A 17,453-nucleotide genomic window follows, 5' to 3' on the forward strand; every position below is an offset into this window, starting at 1 on the left:
CGAGTACCTCACATTCCAGAGTTTATGGAGGACAATTCCGTTTTCCTCCATATCTGCCCGGGTTATATCACACTTGTGCAGACTGGCTTTAAACTTTGGAATTTTATTTTTTCCTTTTTTATTTCTCTGAAATCTAAAAACTGCATTTATTGGCAGGTACTGAACATTCCAATGTTGAAAGTGGTGTTTAACATTATCAGCCATGCTGGTATGGTATGGTATGGTATGGTATGGTATGGTATGGTATGGCCAGTAGCTGCATACAGCATTTCAAAACATGTTAGACTGATTCATAATTAACTTTGATGTCTTTGTTTTCTTTTTACTTTTACACAAATGGTGAAGTATACTTACTAGAAGATACAGCATTCTTTATGAGGTGTTGTATAGATTAAGATTTTCCTATTGAAAAGCATGCATCATTATGGGCAATTCAAAATTGGAGTAATTCACTGAGAAATTATTTCCAGTTGTTCCTAAGGTACAGGGCATGACTAAAATACCATGTATCTATTTCTTTAGAAAAAGGAGACGGTGTGAATCAGCTGACATTTGCCAAGTAAGTGTGGTTAGAGAGCAAGCATAATAAGCCTTGCATAAGGTGTATAGCATGTAATATATATTTTCAGATGGCAGGCTCAAGCAGCAGTACAAACTCATGTTAAGTTCACCTCCTCTGTCTTAACATTACTCATCACCTTCCAGTTTAATTTGCAGGAGCACAGTAAAATCAGAGTGCATGACAAGCAAATATCAATGGCTCCCCTGTGGATCCTGCCCACTGACAAAGAGAGTGAAGGATTATTTTCATAGCTGGCCTGCACTTAAAATTCCAGAGCTGAATATGCTTCTGTTTGTGACTTTTTGGTGCCCTATAATTTAATACCTTTTGTATTTCTTTTATCCCCAACTGAGAAAATAGTAGCATAAAAAGACATGAGCAATGTTTTACTTTGTAAGTTCATGTTTTTTCCCCATACTTTAATTAAGGAGATACTGCAAATAGATATACATGGACTTTATTATTGGCATAATGTATAACATTACTGTAAATTCTCATGTACAACACAACAGATTGGTAATATGTATTATATTCCATTGTGTTCCAAATAGACATATAGGAATCTATATAGACCTTAATTAACACACACACACACACACGCACGCACGCACGCACGCACGCACGCAATATACCATGTCCAGTGTAAGACAAGTATCATATATATATTTGAATAAACCCTTTTTCCCACTTAAAAACACTGAATTACTTATAAAATACATTTTACTACATATTCTGTTGTTTTTTTAAATTTGCTGTTATGTCCAAAGGGAATTATGACCTCTTGAGAAGACCAACCCCCCCCCTTCTAATTTCTGTTTTCCTGTTTGGCTACTATGTCCAACAGCAGGTCAGAGAAATTACTTTAGGTTTGGCTCTATGATTTGGCTCTGTTGCTCTCGTTAGGACTACCCTAAATGAGTACTTTGATTTTCCAGACCCCAGCTTCCAATGTTACAAGCAAGCAGGAGTTTCTTTTTTTAAATTCCTTTTTTGTGCTTTGTTAATTACTCACATAATCAGCTTCTGTATTACACATGCCTTGATCTTCACTAATCCACAAGATGATAGGTAGTGTAGTGAGCAGACAATATGTGTCTGTTAATATTTACATTAGCATATACTGTCAACCTTCAGCTATTATTTTTAATCACAGCACAAGTACATATGTGACCTTTGAATCTGTACCTAAGTGGTTTTTCGCAAGGCATTTGTATGTTCCAGAGTCTGAGGGTGTGGGCCTCTGGATGATTAGTGTACCCTGAGGGTGGAGCAGTTCACTACCCATAGGCCGCCCCTTTTCTGCTGCTGATAGAACTGAATGATCTGGAAGCTCCCATGTGATCTCTGGCTTGGGGATCCCAGTAGCAGCACAGTTGAGCTGAATAGGTCTCCCAGTCTCTGCCCTCACATTGGAGGGGGGCCCCATTGTGATCCGTGGAGGGTAGGCAATGACAATAACAGGGACAGTAAGTACAGCCTCACCAGCATCGTTTCGAGCTCTGCATATGTAGTTTCCGCGGTCATGGAGTGTAGTGTCCTGAATTATAAGAGTACCATTTTCTAGCAACTGGTAGCGTCCGAGGACTTGAGGCCGAGTAAGAGTGTGACCACCAGGAACGGTCCAGTAGATTCTTGGTCTGGGACTCCCATCAGATAGGCAGTGAATGAAGAGGGGCTCCCCTGATATGCTGCGTATGATACCCCTGGGCCTTGTCAGGATATAAGGCTTCTGCCCAATCTCCAAAATTATTAGCTTCTCTATGTAGCCCATGAGATTCTTGGCACCACAGCGGTATTTCCCAGCATCTTCTTTGTGAGTACTGCGGATGACCAAAGTCCCATCATTGTTTATTTGGTGGCGAGAACCATGATTGGTTCCACCAATAAACCGTGTTCCATTAGGCAAAGTCCATGATATCTCTGGCATTGGCTGCCCATCAGCAGAACAATTCAGAACTGTGGTTTTCCCATTCCCAGACACAATACGTTCATTGAAGGGATTATTGAAGATTGGCCTTCGAAGCATACTTGTAACCGTCAACTGCACCACCATTACTGCCTCTCCTCCATCATTTCTAGCTAAGCAAATAAACTCTGCTGTATCAGAAGGGCGGACATTACGTATCTCAAGTGTCCCATTCTGGTGGACTTTAATCCTACTTCCAAAGTAGGGTGCTGTTAGAAAGATGTTATCAGGCATAATCCAAGTGATAGTAGGTCTGGGAGTCCCCTCAGCCATACAATCTATAAGTTTCCTGGAATATGTAGACACTATTTCTTTAATGACTGTTCTGTTCTGATGGTAGCCATTGATCACTGGTGGATTCCCACCTATCTCAAGCTTGTAGACTTTTCTGGTTTCTCCGCCAGGGTTGCGAGCCATGCAAACATACTCCCCTGCATCAATTACCTTGACATCCCTAATATCCAGAGAACCATTGACATGCATTAAGTAGCGTTCATGTGATGCTGCTATTACATCGTTATTGGGAAGTATCCACAATATCTTAGGTTTAGGCTCTCCAACTGCCTCACAGTCAAAGAGGATGCTTCCTCCGGGCTTCACTCTAGCATAGGTCTGGCTGGATGGACGCATCCTAGGGGATGCTGTAACTACAGTGATATGTACATGCATCTCATCTTTGCCAACCTGGTTCTCAGCAAAGCAGGTATAATCGCCTTCCTCTGACATTCCAACCTGGAGAAACATGATATGAAAACACGATATATAAACATGATATATATGTATATATGTTTGTGCAGTTTGTGTTTGATCCAATTCAATACCTGGTTTAGATAAAGAGTTCCATTGTCAAACAGAGTGTAGCGACGTTCTCGTCCTCCTCTACTGCTGGCATCAGACTGCAAAGCACTGTTGACCATTGTACCATCTGGTAGACCCCAGGAGATATCTGGCTTTGGTGCTCCTGAGGCTTTACAGTCTACTTTTAAGTCCTTTCCATAGGGTACCTGCTTCTTGCTGTATACCTTAGTCTCTATCTTGGCTGGCTTCATTGATACACTGACTTTCATGAGTTGTAGAGCATCACCAATCTTGTTTCGGGCCACACAGAGATAATCTCCGGCATCTTTGTCACTCACAGTGTTAACAGTAAGAGTACCATTATCAAGGACCTGTATCCTGCTGCCCACCCTGGAGTAACAAATAAAAGAAAATTAGAGAGACAGTTACAAACCTGGCATTAAGATAATTTGCAGAATTCCTTGTCTATGCTTATTAAGAGCAAAACGCATAAATTTGTATGGTTTCATATATTTTTTCAAACAGCTAAAATCAAAACGGTAACAGTGGAAAAGTGTCTTATCTGCTTACATCAAACAAATGTGTACAGAATGCCACTGGGGAGATACAGCAATTAAATCAGTAGCTGTTTTACATTGCCTCAGTCTTTCTGTTCTCTCTGGTGTTAGACATTGCAAATGACAATGTACCAACACACAAAGTGTTTATATAAACAGGTATTGGGGGTATAAGAAATGTGGTTTAAACGTACAATGCTTTTTTAAAGACGTAAAATTAAGGTAAGACATGCTTGCATTATTATCACACTGAACAAGCTAACAATTAGGAAAAATATAAATGAAATACACTCCAATTCCCTTCGGTATGATGACTTTTGTGTCGGGTTTTTTTTTCAATCCTAATAGAAGCATAGAAAGAGAACCATTGTATTGAAAATATTTTCACTTCAGTCTTCATTTGACTGTGCTGAGTTATGCTCTGAATAAGTATAGTCAATATCTGCATCTCATTTCTTTACATTTAGAGAGAATTACATGTTTTTATGTGTACTTATGAGGGACATTCAATGAATCAGTGCAGGCAACAAAACCTATAAAAAATATAAATGCATGTACTCTATTCACAATCAGTGCTTACTTTGGTAAGCATAACAGTATGCCACTGAATTGTTTTCAACAGTTTAACTGTTTCATGAGAGGCTAAGGGCAAAAATAAGTCTGTTTTGGTGATTTTTATCCACTTTCTTCCATAGAATGTTCACTAAACCACTACAGTTTTTCTAAGCAATATTTATGCAAATCATGCACATTGAATTATTAGAATTTTGTAACTTTAATATAAAAGATAATACAATAAATACCTGTTCTACCAATGAACGTATTTTTACCTGTACCAATAGTCCACCACAGCTTTAGAAGGTAGTTTCCAGATTATCCTAGGTTTAGGGTTTCCAGTTGCCAAACAGTTTAGTCTTAACTGATCCCCATATGACAACTCAGTCAAGCGCTTGGATATCTCCAATATCTGAGGAGCAGATTCTTGTAGTATTACTGTCAGAGTCACGACTCTTCGTTCTGAACCAGTAGAGCTGGTAGCAATACATTCATATTTTCCACTGTCTGCTGGAGTCACATCCTTAATGTGAAGCGTCCCATTCTCATACATGGATATCCGTGTATCGATTACAGGCCTGTTAGATTGTATCATTGACCCATCATGGAGAACCCAGTGAACACTAGGCTGAGGTGTACCATGACCAGTGCAGGGTAACTGTAAACTGTGGCCAAGAATAGCTTGTAGCTGCTGCCGCTTCTCCTCCATGATACCTGGTGGAGCTGCCACCACCTGCAGTCGGACTGTAGCAGTATCAGCTCCAGCAGGATTACTGGCAATGCATTTATAATGACCTCTGTCATAAACAGACACATATTTAATAACCAGAGTCCCCACAGCAGATACTGATGCTCTTCCCTTCTCAGTGTTTTGACCCATGACTTGAGTACGGTTGGCCAAGATCCAAGATATCACAGGCATGGGCCGGCCCTCTGCTTTACATTTCAGTTCAACTGTGTTTCCTGCATAAGATTTTATCTCGCGCATCTTTGGCTCTAAAATGTGAGAGGGATAGGCTACCACTGAGAGGGTGATAATAAGTTTATCTGATCCATGGTCATTCTCAGCTAGACAGAAGTATTGGCCTCGATCTTTAATATTGGCATTTGGGATTGACAGCGTGCCGTTGCTCAACACCTCATACTTGCCCATCCTCTCTTTAATGGTAATGGTTCTTCCTGTGGGACAAAAGAAATACAGAGACAATGAAATATTTACCTTACAAACACTAAAACATTCTACACAAATCACTTAAAGCAACTGACAAAATTTAAACAGTATTGTTACTTTATTATCGCAGCGTTTTCTATAAATGGCTTTTACTTGCACCTGACAACAAATTTTGTTTCTACATGATGCCAAAAATACTGTCACTCCCATATCTTAATATGTATCACATTTTGGTTTTGCTAATGATAAGAATGAATGAAATTATTTTTGTACCTGTGCTGGAGGAGAATCGTTTCCATGTTATAACTGGCTGTGGGTTTCCAACAGCCACGCATGGCAGGAAAGCATCAGAGTTAGACAGTACAGTAAAGCTAGCTGCATTTCCACCCACTATCTTGGGTTTGCTTGACATGACCTTTGTAGTGGGTTCAAAACCAGCATTACTGGCACTGGTAGCATCATATCCCGAGACTTGATTATAAATAGTAGAGGTGGCAGAATCCTTGTCTGTAATGTAAGGAACGGGGGTACTGATCATGTAGCCTTGCTGAGCTGTTAGAAGGATCAGTGTATCAGAGTTATCTACACTGCCTTTAGTACCACTGCTTTTTCGAGTACCGGTAGGTCTAATTCTCTCCAACACTAAACTGCGATTGGTGTCACCATTCCTTTGTGTTGGTGGTTTGATGTTGCTGTGGAATCTTGTCTGAGCAGTTGTGTAAAACCGCTTAGTTGTATGCGGTATCAGTGTAGTAGCAGGATCATAAGTGGCAGAGGAAAATAGAGGTGTCATGGTGGTAGGATAGCTGGATGAACCACTAGATGTCCAGTCAAAGTCCTCATATAGGTCACTCTCCTCAGATCTTTTTTCAGTGGTACCCAATACTGTGGTTCTGGCATCTTTTTGTGTGTAAATGGGATTATATTCTGAAACACTTTGTTGAAAAAGTGTGGTTGCCTCCATTGTGTATTCCATGGTTGTTGCCTCTGTAGTTATTGCCTCAGTTGTTGTAGTTTGTCGGACTTTGGGAATTCCAGGTTTCCTTAGGGGTCTTCTTCTCCTATTGGGCCTCCTTCTCCGCCCTAGCCTACCTCTTGTCTCACCAGGCCTCTGTCTGATTATAAGCAAATTGTCAGACAGTCTTCCAGACCCAGATGAGGTTACATCAAGATTTTCCTGCTGGGTGGGTTTGACAGTGGGTGGCGAGGGTAGAGTCTGTAATTCTGGTGGTGTTTCTGCAGTGGTATAAAACTGTGAGGAACCAGAATAACTAGTAACAGGTATAAAGTCCAAGCTGGGACCCAGTGTTGTGAACTGGAAATCAGCAGAGGATGCATCTCCATAATCATCATCTAATGAACTACTCGTTGTGTGTCTGGATGGTGACAAACTATCAACTTTAACTAATAAGTTTGCAGAGGTAATGGGCGTAGGAGCAATGGTTGTGGTTAGGGTGCCTCTTGTTTCAGTCGTAGTTGAAGTTTTATTCGCAGTTAATGGCTTCTTAAGCCTACTGAGCATCCTTTCCCTTCCTTTGTTTCCAAACAACTTGTTCCATGGAATTTTTCCCCGAATGATCTTAGAAGTAGATGTAGTAGTGGTTGTGGTTGGGACTTTAGTTGTAGGATCCAGTTCAGGGGCAACTGCAAACGTTATGTACTCATTGGAAGTCTCTGATCTAGACTCTGCTTTGTTGAATGTGGCATTTGAAGTCATGTAATGACTTGTGGTTTTTTGCATATAAGCAGGTTTCTCTGTTTTGTGTAAACATGGACTAGAAGATGCTGTTGGTGTGACCACTGCCAAATCAGTGGTTGCTGCCTTATTATAGTTACAGGCTGAGAAAAAAAGAACCATGTTAAAAACATACGTGTTGTTTCATGACTGATTATTTATGCAACACAGAAGTACAAAACAACAGGGTTTTTAAGAACATGGTTTCTTACCTGTGGTCAACTGAATTTGATATGGCACAGAGGCATTCCCTTCTTTATTCATGGTGGATTGTTTAAGTTTATTAATAAAGGACTGCATGTCATGGATCCTGTTTGGTTTAATGATTCTTCTGCGGCCTTGAAAGTTCCTCCTGCCAACCTTTCCTCTGTTACTTTGGCGTGGGATTATATGGATGTGCTGCCGGGAGATGATAGTAGATCCTGCAGGCAGGCGCGGGGATTTTATTGTCTGGGTTGTATGGAAAATGATCCTGTCTTGCTGTCTGTCTGTAGCTGTGATTGCTGTAAATGAGGTTTGGCTTTCAGGGTCTGTGTGAAGGACTAGCTCCACTGGGCCTGGTTCATCTCTCATTGGAGTAACATTAGGGTCTGTAGTTGAAGAAAAAGCACCCTCTGTCGAAGTCTCTGGTTCTGCAGGTGCTTCTCCTGATAACTCTAGTTGGGTTTCTTGTGAAGTGTCTGTCACAGTAGGTTGGAGAGTGACTGGTTGTAGGTTCGAAGGTGGCATGCTGGTTCTTTCAAGGGTGTAAAAGTTGTTTGTCTCAACTAACCTTGGATCTGTAGTGAATGTAGACTGCATATATGGCTCTGTTGTTGCCATGTCTCTATTTTCCATTATTTTAGTTGAATTAATATAATTGCTGAATCTATTTTCCATGCCATTTTCCTTTGTTGCTAAAATATGTCCCTCACCAATTTGTGTGGTTGTTACTGTCTCAGTCTGCCTGTCTTGAGCAAATATTCTTTGTGGATTATCTGTTGTTGGTTGGACTATTGTTGGGAGAACAATGAGATGGTCTTCATCTTGAGCTTCACCAGAGCCAATTTCATTGTCACCAGAATAACCAATATGTGTGTTTTCATATTTTACTTTCTCATTTTCTCTATCACTCTTTATTTTTGAGCCACCCTGAGCCTTTTTCATAAATTCTGCAAACTTCTGCGGGTCTACTTTCCTGGAAGCTTTATCAAAGACCCTACTACTCCAGATGTGGCTGTTGCGGACTGACCCCCTCCTTCTCTGTCCCAGTCTACCTCCAAAACCTACTCGGCCACGTGATCTGTGTCTGGGGTAAGGCCGATCTGAAGTAATGGTCCTGGACTCCTGGATAGTTCTGTCAGCATGCTGGGAGTGGTGTATCTCACTGAGTTTGACTGTGTTTTGTGTCAAGCTAGAATCCATTGCAAACTCCGTCACCATCCCTGATCCCTCACTGTTGAAAACACTTGCTGTCACGGACCCTTTGTCTGTTACTGTCACCTGAGAAACGAGTAGGTCAACTCCAACATGATTAGCAACTAAACACCTATAAAATCCTCGATCCCTTGCTGTGATACCCTGAATCAGCAATGTCCCATTCTTAAAAATGTTTCTGTTCCCATGAGGCTTGTCAAGCACTGAATGGTCAGGCAGAATCCAAGACACTGAGGCCTCAGGACTCCCCGAGGAGCTACAGTCAAAAACAAGCTTTTCACCCAGTGGCCTAGAGAGTTGAACACCATTGACCTCAGCCTCTTCCACATCAGTGGACAGAACTGTCACTCGAAAGATGAGGATATCTGCATCCAGGTAGTTTGTGGCAATGCACCAGTAGAGGCCTGTGTCAGAGGTATCTGCACCTCGAAGAGTGAGCTTTCCTTCAGCAGTAATTATTATTCTCCTGTCCTCACTGGAATAAGGAGCTCTGACCTTGCTTCCATCTGGTAAAATCCACTCCAAGAGAGGCTTTGGATCACCCTGGATATGGCAGCTCAACTGTACCACACCACCTAGGTCAGGAGGAAAACATTTGATAATATCATAACCGTTTTCATGCTAAAAAGAAAAGACTTTTTAGTCTTTGAAATTCTGAATTCATTTTTTTTTTTAAATGCTTCCTATTTTATTAGTGCAATGATCAGTATAGTTTCATACATAAGTAAATAGTTCAGTTACTGGTATGTGCAGACCTAAGTAAAAGTCACATCTCTGAGCTAGTATATTAAGCGTTAATCTCTGACTCCCACCTGTAAGTACAGTGTGCTCAGTCTTAGTTTGATTATCTCGTTTGATCATGGCCCAGGAATACCGGTCCCTCTTAGATGGTGTGCTTTCCAAACGTAGGTTTACCACAGACTGGTACTTAATGTGCAGGGTAGAGAAGGTGGTAGCAGTGCGGTCTAGTTGGAAGCTCACTTCTCCCTGCATTAACCATGCAGGAGAGGCTTTAATCTCAGCCTTAATGTTTGTGTTTATTTCTTTATCTAGATCCTTTGTTTTCATCTGAGCATATCGGTACACCATTTCTGGGCTTGTGGCCAACATTAAACCTCTCTCTAGCCTCATAGGAGAGTCACTGTAGGTGGCTAAGATCTGCCACAGTTGCTGGATGTGTTCATGGTTAATATTACACACCAAATACGTAGTTATGCAAGTGGTAAGCATGGTGACATTGTTTCCTTCTCCTTCCTCCAGGGTTTGAGTCAGGTTCTCAAAAGAAGTGGGCCGCTGTACAGTGCAGGTTAGACTGGCATCATTGTAAAACTGGTCGGTCAGGTTCATTTGTATTGAGCCTAATGGGGCAATAAAGTCCTTGGGGGAAACAGGAAAGAAGTTCCCTTCATCCAGGCTGATGTTTTTCTGCTTTAGATGGGGTTGGATCAAAGGTTTGGTGCAAGTAAAAGCATTGTTGGGTAGAAGGGATAGAGGCCTTTTGTGGTAAAGCAAAGGATTTTCACAAACAGCACATAGGCCTCTGGGATATCTCCTGTCTCGCCAGCATTTCAGCACACCTGGAAAGAATTATTAAGCAGTGCAATGTTTAGATGGATTCATGGAAGAAAAAAAAAATCACACTTTCAAACTTATGTTCCAGCCAAACCAAAACTGGCTAATAAAACTTGTGAACCGCAAAAGGTCATAATCACAATACAGAATTGCGACATTTCGGTTAACCCTCGTGCTTGCCAAGTCATAAATAAAATGTATAACTTTAGTTCTTCTATGTCTTCATTGTTTTCTATGGTCCTCATGATGAAAAGATTATATGATATCTGCTTCCTGTAATGTCTCTGCAAAGATTTATATGCTTCTCTTGGATATGCCTGTCTTGCTTGGGATACAATCCCATGCACTATTAGGTTTTAAGAGAAAAACATACTATGCTCAAACCTGAGTACAACCACAAATACTGCCAGCAGTTTTACCAGATGGGTCTTATTAAAGCTGGTAGCAAATATCGGCTTACAGAGGTTTAGAGAAAGTTTCTCTGGCATTAATGAAAAAGAAACTGTTTAGATTCAGTAAGTGACTTTCTTAGCTGTTAACCACGGTTCAATTTTATATGCCTCTAAGTACTTTGGGAATTGTCCAAAGCACAGATGCACTCCTTACCTGTATTTCTTTGTGCCCAAAGTGAGAACCACTTCATACGGCAATCACACTTCCAGGGGTTGCCATGGAGGAAGACATTTTCTAACTGACTGCAGCCTGAAAAAATGTCTGCTGGCAGAGTGGTCAGAAGGTTGTCTGACAGGTGGATGGTTCTTACTGATGATACCTTGAAAACCTGGCTGTGTCTCAGTGTGATAAATGTGTCCGGGTGGAGCTGCTGGAGGTAGTTACCCTCCAGATTAACCAATTCTAAGTTGGTAAGCCCAAAGAAAGCCTCAGGGTTTATAAATTCGATGTGGTTGTGGTCTATGTGGAGTCTCAGCAGACTATCCAAGCCTTTGAAAGTCTCTTTGTTGATAATCTTTAATTTATTGTATGACATCTTCAGGACCTTGGAAAACACAATTAGGAAGATAGAGATGGTGGTCAAAACAATGATAACTGAAAGCTATTATGTCAATACACAATTACATTGTTTTTATAGACATAACATGAATTATTGTCAGACTGTTTATTTAGTCTGAAAAAGTGCAAGGAATCAAGGACCATCCTTCACATAACACACACAGACATATAAAATTATTGTGAATCACTCAACATTCTTTGTGAAACATGAGGCATTTACTTTTTGTGAACCACAAAAGAGTTGATACAACTCTGTTTTTACAAGTTTGGACTTGTGACACTGAAATTCTGTATTGAATTATACTGCCTGTTATTGGTTAAACACAGTTACTTGTGCCTGAGTTATTTTTTTTAATTTCATTACTTTATAATTAGATTTGCAAAAGCAAAGGTGATACTTCTTAATCAATTTTGCCATGGTGAAAACCCTGTGCTGTAATTGGACAACTCTTATTGTTTTCCCCTCGCATTTGTGTCGTCTTTTTATGCTTTTTGAAATTTTTTGTCATTTTGAACTAATTATGGATGGAAATGTGAGACAACAGTCATAGTAAAGAAAATCAGCTGTGAACTTTTCATCCCTCCAAGCAGATATTATCTAAAAACCAGAAAACAAACCAGAAAACAAACAAAAACATATTTATGTAGGCATGCTCTACTTACTGATGTGTGTATGTCATCACAGAAATACTGAATTAAAACTATATGATGTCAGCAGTAAGGCTATTTTTGTAAACTAAAACCAAACTAAAAACAACCTTTACTGCAATTTGCAACTACAACTGATGAGTCATGTCTATTGAAACTGTAGATGTCTTCAACTGCTTTCAAAAAATTCTTTATTTTTATTGCAGTACCATTATTGATTTTCTCCAATCTTGTGTTTGACATATGCCCTCCATTCAAAAATGAAAACGAACATGTAAACTAATTTATTTAAAAATAACTAAAACAACACATTTTCAAATTTAAAATATAAACTGAAATAAGAAAATCTACTCTAGAAAATAATAAGTCAAAATGAAATAAAAATTAGGGTTGTCACACAAAGATATATTTTGGATGTTGCAGTGAGGTTTGCGAGTAATTTGTTTACAAAGGATTTTACCTGTAATGACTTAAGGTCTTTGAAGGCTCTGTCTTCAGTAGTGTGTATCATGTTGCTGTGCAGCAACAACAGTTCCAAGTTTTCAAGCCCTGAAAGATCATTTTCTCTCAGGATAGTTATGCTGTTGTACCTAACGGCATAGAAATGAAAAAGCTTTGGTTACTGATCATCATTTTGAATGAGCCTTCAAATATACTTTGCAGAAATATTACTGAAATGCAACTGAAGTTCTGCACATATAACCTAAAAGGTGGGCAATGCTGGTGAAAGATCTCAGCGAAAAAAAGCATTCATTCTAATCCAGAACCTGTCTACTCGGACAAATAAGTGAAAACACCTCACTAGGTGAACTATAGGTATATATTGCTCTCAGTATTGACATACTGGACATTAGTATTGTGCTGACTATATTACCTGTTCCTCATTCAGGCAATTTAATTTAATAATTAATTTAATAATTTTAATTATATAATTGCTTTGGGATTAATAAATTATTCAGATTTTGATACCATATCCTGCCAAACAGAGGCTGTGTGCATACTAAAGCATCTCAGAGAAAGCTCTTGTAGCAGGAACCAGTATACATGAAATTTCAAGTACTTTTTAACTGTTTATAGGTGGTTTTTGCATGTGTCTGTGTTTGGGGGTTGGGGTAAGGGACCTTGGCTCTTTCTCATGTTACACTACTTCAAACACATGATGGATGGTAGTACTAGCCATGCTAGGTCAGGGCCACATTTTACCATGTTGAAACATACATGCATGTGAAGACAAGTTTAAAACAATGCCAGTAAAGGTTGTTGATTACTAATATTGTGATACATATTAATGAAAACAATTTATAGTGTGTACAGAGTAATGTTTGAGTTCACTCTGTATGTGTCAGCAGGCAACATGACGTGCCCTTGGAGATGACACTTATAGAGGAAATTAGGACTACATAATTAACTGTTAATTCTGCCTGTATTAATCCTGCCACGACATCTCAGGATGTCTGCAGTAAATACTCTGCTCCGGCCTGGTCACATTCTGAAATGAGGTCTAATTACGTACAATAATTGAATGCACTTGTGTGTCATTTGATTGACAAATAGCTTTCCAAGCAGGCTGAAGTAGCACCAGGGCACCACAGACAGGATAGAGGTAAGGCAGCTCTGTTTATGCATCATGTAACAGCCAGAGGCATTAATAGACAATTTGGTGATGAATGATGATTAATTTTATGATAAATTCATTTAGTGGCTGTGGTAACAGCTACTAGCTGGATGACAATGGCAATGGGATGCCGACTAGAGTGGTGATTTACTTCTTTGCTGTTTTTTTTTTGTTGGTTATTTTTTGAGAAACTAAGCCTCTCAAAGCACATAAAACTAAACACTGCTAAAGTTCTCCGGTTAAGATTGTTGATGGCTAATGCTTGCTAGCTATTGCTTGTTAGCTAATGGCAAGATTGGCTTTGTCACCTAACCTGAGCTAATATTTGCTTGTTGATTAACCAGCTTCACAAATTGAAGCTATAAAGTTGTGTTTTCTTGAGTCAATGACATTTTAAATAAACATTTTTTATCTCAATTCTGAAAGGTTATTTCTTTTCCAGACAGTAATTATATGTGGTCTAGTTATTAGACTAAACCTGTTTGACTTGTAGAAATACTTTTTGTAATGCTATTCTTTTACAAAGTCTGCAGTTTAAATCACTCAGTAATTCTTCACCAAGAGTATGTGTACTTCAACTCTTACCCGAGGTTAATTTTTTCAACAGCTGGCAGGATGTGGTCAGGTATTAAAGTCAGGTATCTGAAGGTGCAGTGCACTTCAGTGGTAACATCGCAGGCGCATGGTTTGGGACAGTCAGCACTTGAAGGCAGCGCAGCAGCCAGGAACAACAAAGTCTTTAGCAACCACCTCTGCAGGTATGAAGAGCTGCACACACACTCAGTCATTGTGCACAGAGTTGGGGGCTTCAGTTGCACAGGAAATTAGAGCAAAACTTTGTCGTGAACCATTAATGAAAACCACCTGAAGAGAGAATGATGAAGATATATAGATAGAAAAAAATAGCTTTAATTTCCAAGCCATTTCCTTCATTCGTTCCATTCTATTCTTGTATATTTTAATTTCCGTCTTTGCTATTCGTTGCTATCAAAGAAGAAAACTTAGGGAAGGATACGCATTCAAGTCAAAATGTGTCCATGCAGTTGCAAAATAAAATAAAAACAATGAGAAAAATAACTCTGCAGAAGTAAAATATCTGCAGACAGAAGAATTTAAACCATGAAAAAAAGATAGCCTGTATACAGTTTCTCTCACCGCACTAAAACATCTGTAGAAACCGGAATTGCTGCAGAAGCACGAATTAGAAATTCCTAGTCAAACTGTTTAAAGTCCACATTCAGTTTTAGTAGTTCTCCAGTTTGAGTTCTTAGATGAGCACACTCTGTAAGCACAGAGGGACTAGAGTCATTTCTCTGCGAGCGCCTGCAGCAGAGCACACGCTTCAGTCTCCTCCTTCTCCTCCTCCTTTATAAACTGCAGTAATGCAGTTCTAGACAAACTACAAATAAAAATGCAGGGAGTTGCTTTGTTTGAAAGATCTCATAGACAGTTAAAGGCCAACAAAATTCTTCCTCATCTTGAGTTACTCGGGATGATATTGGAAATATTAACTGCTGCCAAGACAATAATTTTTGACTCATATGACCAAGCTTAGAAGGAGGTCATATGTCTTTTTGAAGAATCTGAAACTTTCCTGATATGATTTATTGTATATTTCTTTCATATTTTCATTGAATCCTGCTTTTCTGTGATTACATTTGGACCAAACGTACCCCAAGCTTGTCCACACATACTCCACAAACTCTTTTCTGTGAAAGTCTTTCTGTCAGATTAAAACACATTTGAGCCACAATGTGTTACACATTATAGCAGCAGCTGGTTCGCTTCCCCCTCTCCTATCAAATGGGTCATTTGAATAAATTGGTTTTGTGTGTGTTTTTGGGGGGTTTTCTTATGATAAATTCCACACATAAATCACTATTCTGACACGCAAAGGCAAAAAAAAACCAAAAAAAACCCCCATACCATTCATTTAACTAGTGTGTTTTATCACAAAAGTCACTGAAGTTATACACAATGCACACAAACTGTCATTCATTTACTGTTATAATCTGTTCTCTTGTTAAGATAAAGTGGATATATTGTGCTTTTTTGCCACTTTTTTATCTCTGTAGCCACTGCTCAGAAACCACCAGGTGTCAGATACCATCTTTTCTCATAGGGCAAACAAAATGAATTAATGACCGGATAATAAAAATGTAATAAAATATATTATCATACTAATAAAATAATGATGAATGGCTTAAGATCTTGAGCAATAAAAGAAGCTTTTATGGTTGTGACACTCAGCAGCTGGCTCAGTTTATCAGAAACTACTCACACAAAGTGGACTGGTTTTCGTTTTCAGATACTTGTGAACTAACTAATGAGTCACTGCACTGTGTAACCTTTTAGATTCATTTAGAACCACAGAGGACGAAGAGATGATTGTGTGTTTGTGGATTAGTTATTTGTGTAGATATAGGGCTTCCCATTCATTGGTCACAGGCAAGGTTGGCATATTCCATCGGTGTTGTTTTTTAACTTGTACATCTGGATAACACACCATCACACATGGACACAAACACCTCCTCTTCTCTTCTCTTCTCTTCTCTTCTCTCTGTGATATCTAACTTAAATGAAGTAAATAAAGTGCCGAGCAACTGTCACTATGTGATAGATGTAAGTGTGCGTTTGATTTACTAACTGGTTAGATTGTACTGATATTGTGTTCTCCCACTCTGTTGACCCCTACACTTTTGATTTACTTCCCTACTGCTGTAACGATTGGAGTTAGTGAGCCTCTCTTCTCGTCTTTCACAAGTAATCTTATACAAACACGACTTAATTAAATTATGTCGAGTTTCATGTCCAACCCAGTTAAAGTGTGTTTAATCTGCTAACAGAACAGATTTCTTATTCTCTCTTTTGGGCAGACACATATTTGAGCTAATTATGTCTTGATCCAAGTCATCATTAGAACTGAGAAGTTAAGCCTCTTCTGAGACATGGAAAAGGGTAGTGGTAAGAGGCTTAGTGGGCTGAATAGGGGAGATGATGGGAAGAGCATAGTTTACAACAGCCTGTGCTTGCATGTGGACAGCCATGTGGCCAGTACAACAGGATTTGTTTGTTTGTGATTCTACTGATCATCCATCCTTCTTCTGGCTGAGGAAACTGTTTCTCTTGAGCTTTAATTCACTCCAGATGAGGAGCACTGCAAGGGCAGCTGTATTGTTCTCCAAGCGAAGTGCTTAAAATGAGAGGCTAAGTAAGATTTAAAGGTGGTTTTTTGAGACTATGTTTTTTTTAAATTAATAATGTTCAGCTAATGGAAAATTTCCATTTATACACACAGAAGCACCATGGTTAATGACATATTGCTGTCTTTTCTCAATATTCAGTGTAGGCTAAAGGGAATGTGGAGAAATGTTGTGGTAGCTGGTGGCTGAGAAATCTCTGGAAACACACAGCATTGGTTTTAGTCCTTCTCATTCAATGCTTGGTTTTGACTGGGGGCCCTCCTCTGAGGGGGTGAATGACAGGAATAGTGTGGTTTGAAAACAATATCGCCTGACATGAGACACTCTCTACACCCCTGACATGTTTTTCCTCATAACAACTCAGCATATTTTCTGTTTTTCTGTATCAAGAAATGTTTACTTTAGATACATCTGTGCATGTAGTTTGCTTTAAAAATGAAACTCTCTCTAATTATCTGGTCTATCTGTGTGTCTGTGATATGCAAATTAACTGATGTTTATGTGTCCACACATCTATCTGCAGGTGTGCTTTATAGAGCAGTAAACACACCGAGAGGTCTTGAAAAGCTTTAGTGTCAAACAGGCTTTGTATATTAGGGAGACCGGAAAGATTGATCGTTGCATAAACCTAGAGTTTAGCAAAA

General features: G+C 39.4%; 1 protein-coding gene across 1 annotated transcript; it reads right to left on the reverse strand.

The window, feature by feature from the left end:
* Positions 1-977: 977 nt before the first annotated feature.
* On the reverse strand, positions 978-14,931 carry igsf10 (immunoglobulin superfamily, member 10). Its single transcript, XM_085380247.1, has 10 exons — positions 14,762-14,931; positions 14,192-14,470; positions 12,452-12,581; positions 10,939-11,329; positions 9,573-10,337; positions 7,557-9,335; positions 5,883-7,448; positions 4,714-5,617; positions 3,350-3,716; positions 978-3,260 (listed from the first exon to the last, which is right to left on the reverse strand). Exons 2-10 carry the CDS (start codon positions 14,392-14,394, stop codon positions 1,710-1,712), a joined length of 7,656 nt encoding a protein of 2,551 aa, XP_085236373.1. The 5' UTR covers positions 14,395-14,470; positions 14,762-14,931; the 3' UTR covers positions 978-1,709.
* Between the last annotated feature and the right edge of the window lie 2,522 nt (positions 14,932-17,453).

Source organism: Rhamphochromis longiceps, linkage group LG14 (genome assembly GCF_057381845.1).
Source record: "Rhamphochromis longiceps isolate RC_006_pf linkage group LG14, R_longiceps_female_GT1.1, whole genome shotgun sequence".
In the NCBI taxonomy this organism is placed as follows: domain Eukaryota; kingdom Metazoa; phylum Chordata; class Actinopteri; order Cichliformes; family Cichlidae; genus Rhamphochromis; species Rhamphochromis longiceps.

Coding starts and splice junctions, on each gene's coding strand:
- igsf10 (XM_085380247.1), bottom strand. CDS start 14,394: ATGACTGAGTGTGTGTGCAGCTCTTCATACCTGCAGAGGTGGTTGCTA. Junction 12,582..14,191: donor GTTGAAAAAATTAACCTCGG/GTAAGAGTTGAA, acceptor CTATGCCGTTAG/GTACAACAGCATAACTATCC. Junction 11,330..12,451: donor AAGACCTTAAGTCATTACAG/GTAAAATCCTTT, acceptor GTGTTTTCCAAG/GTCCTGAAGATGTCATACAA.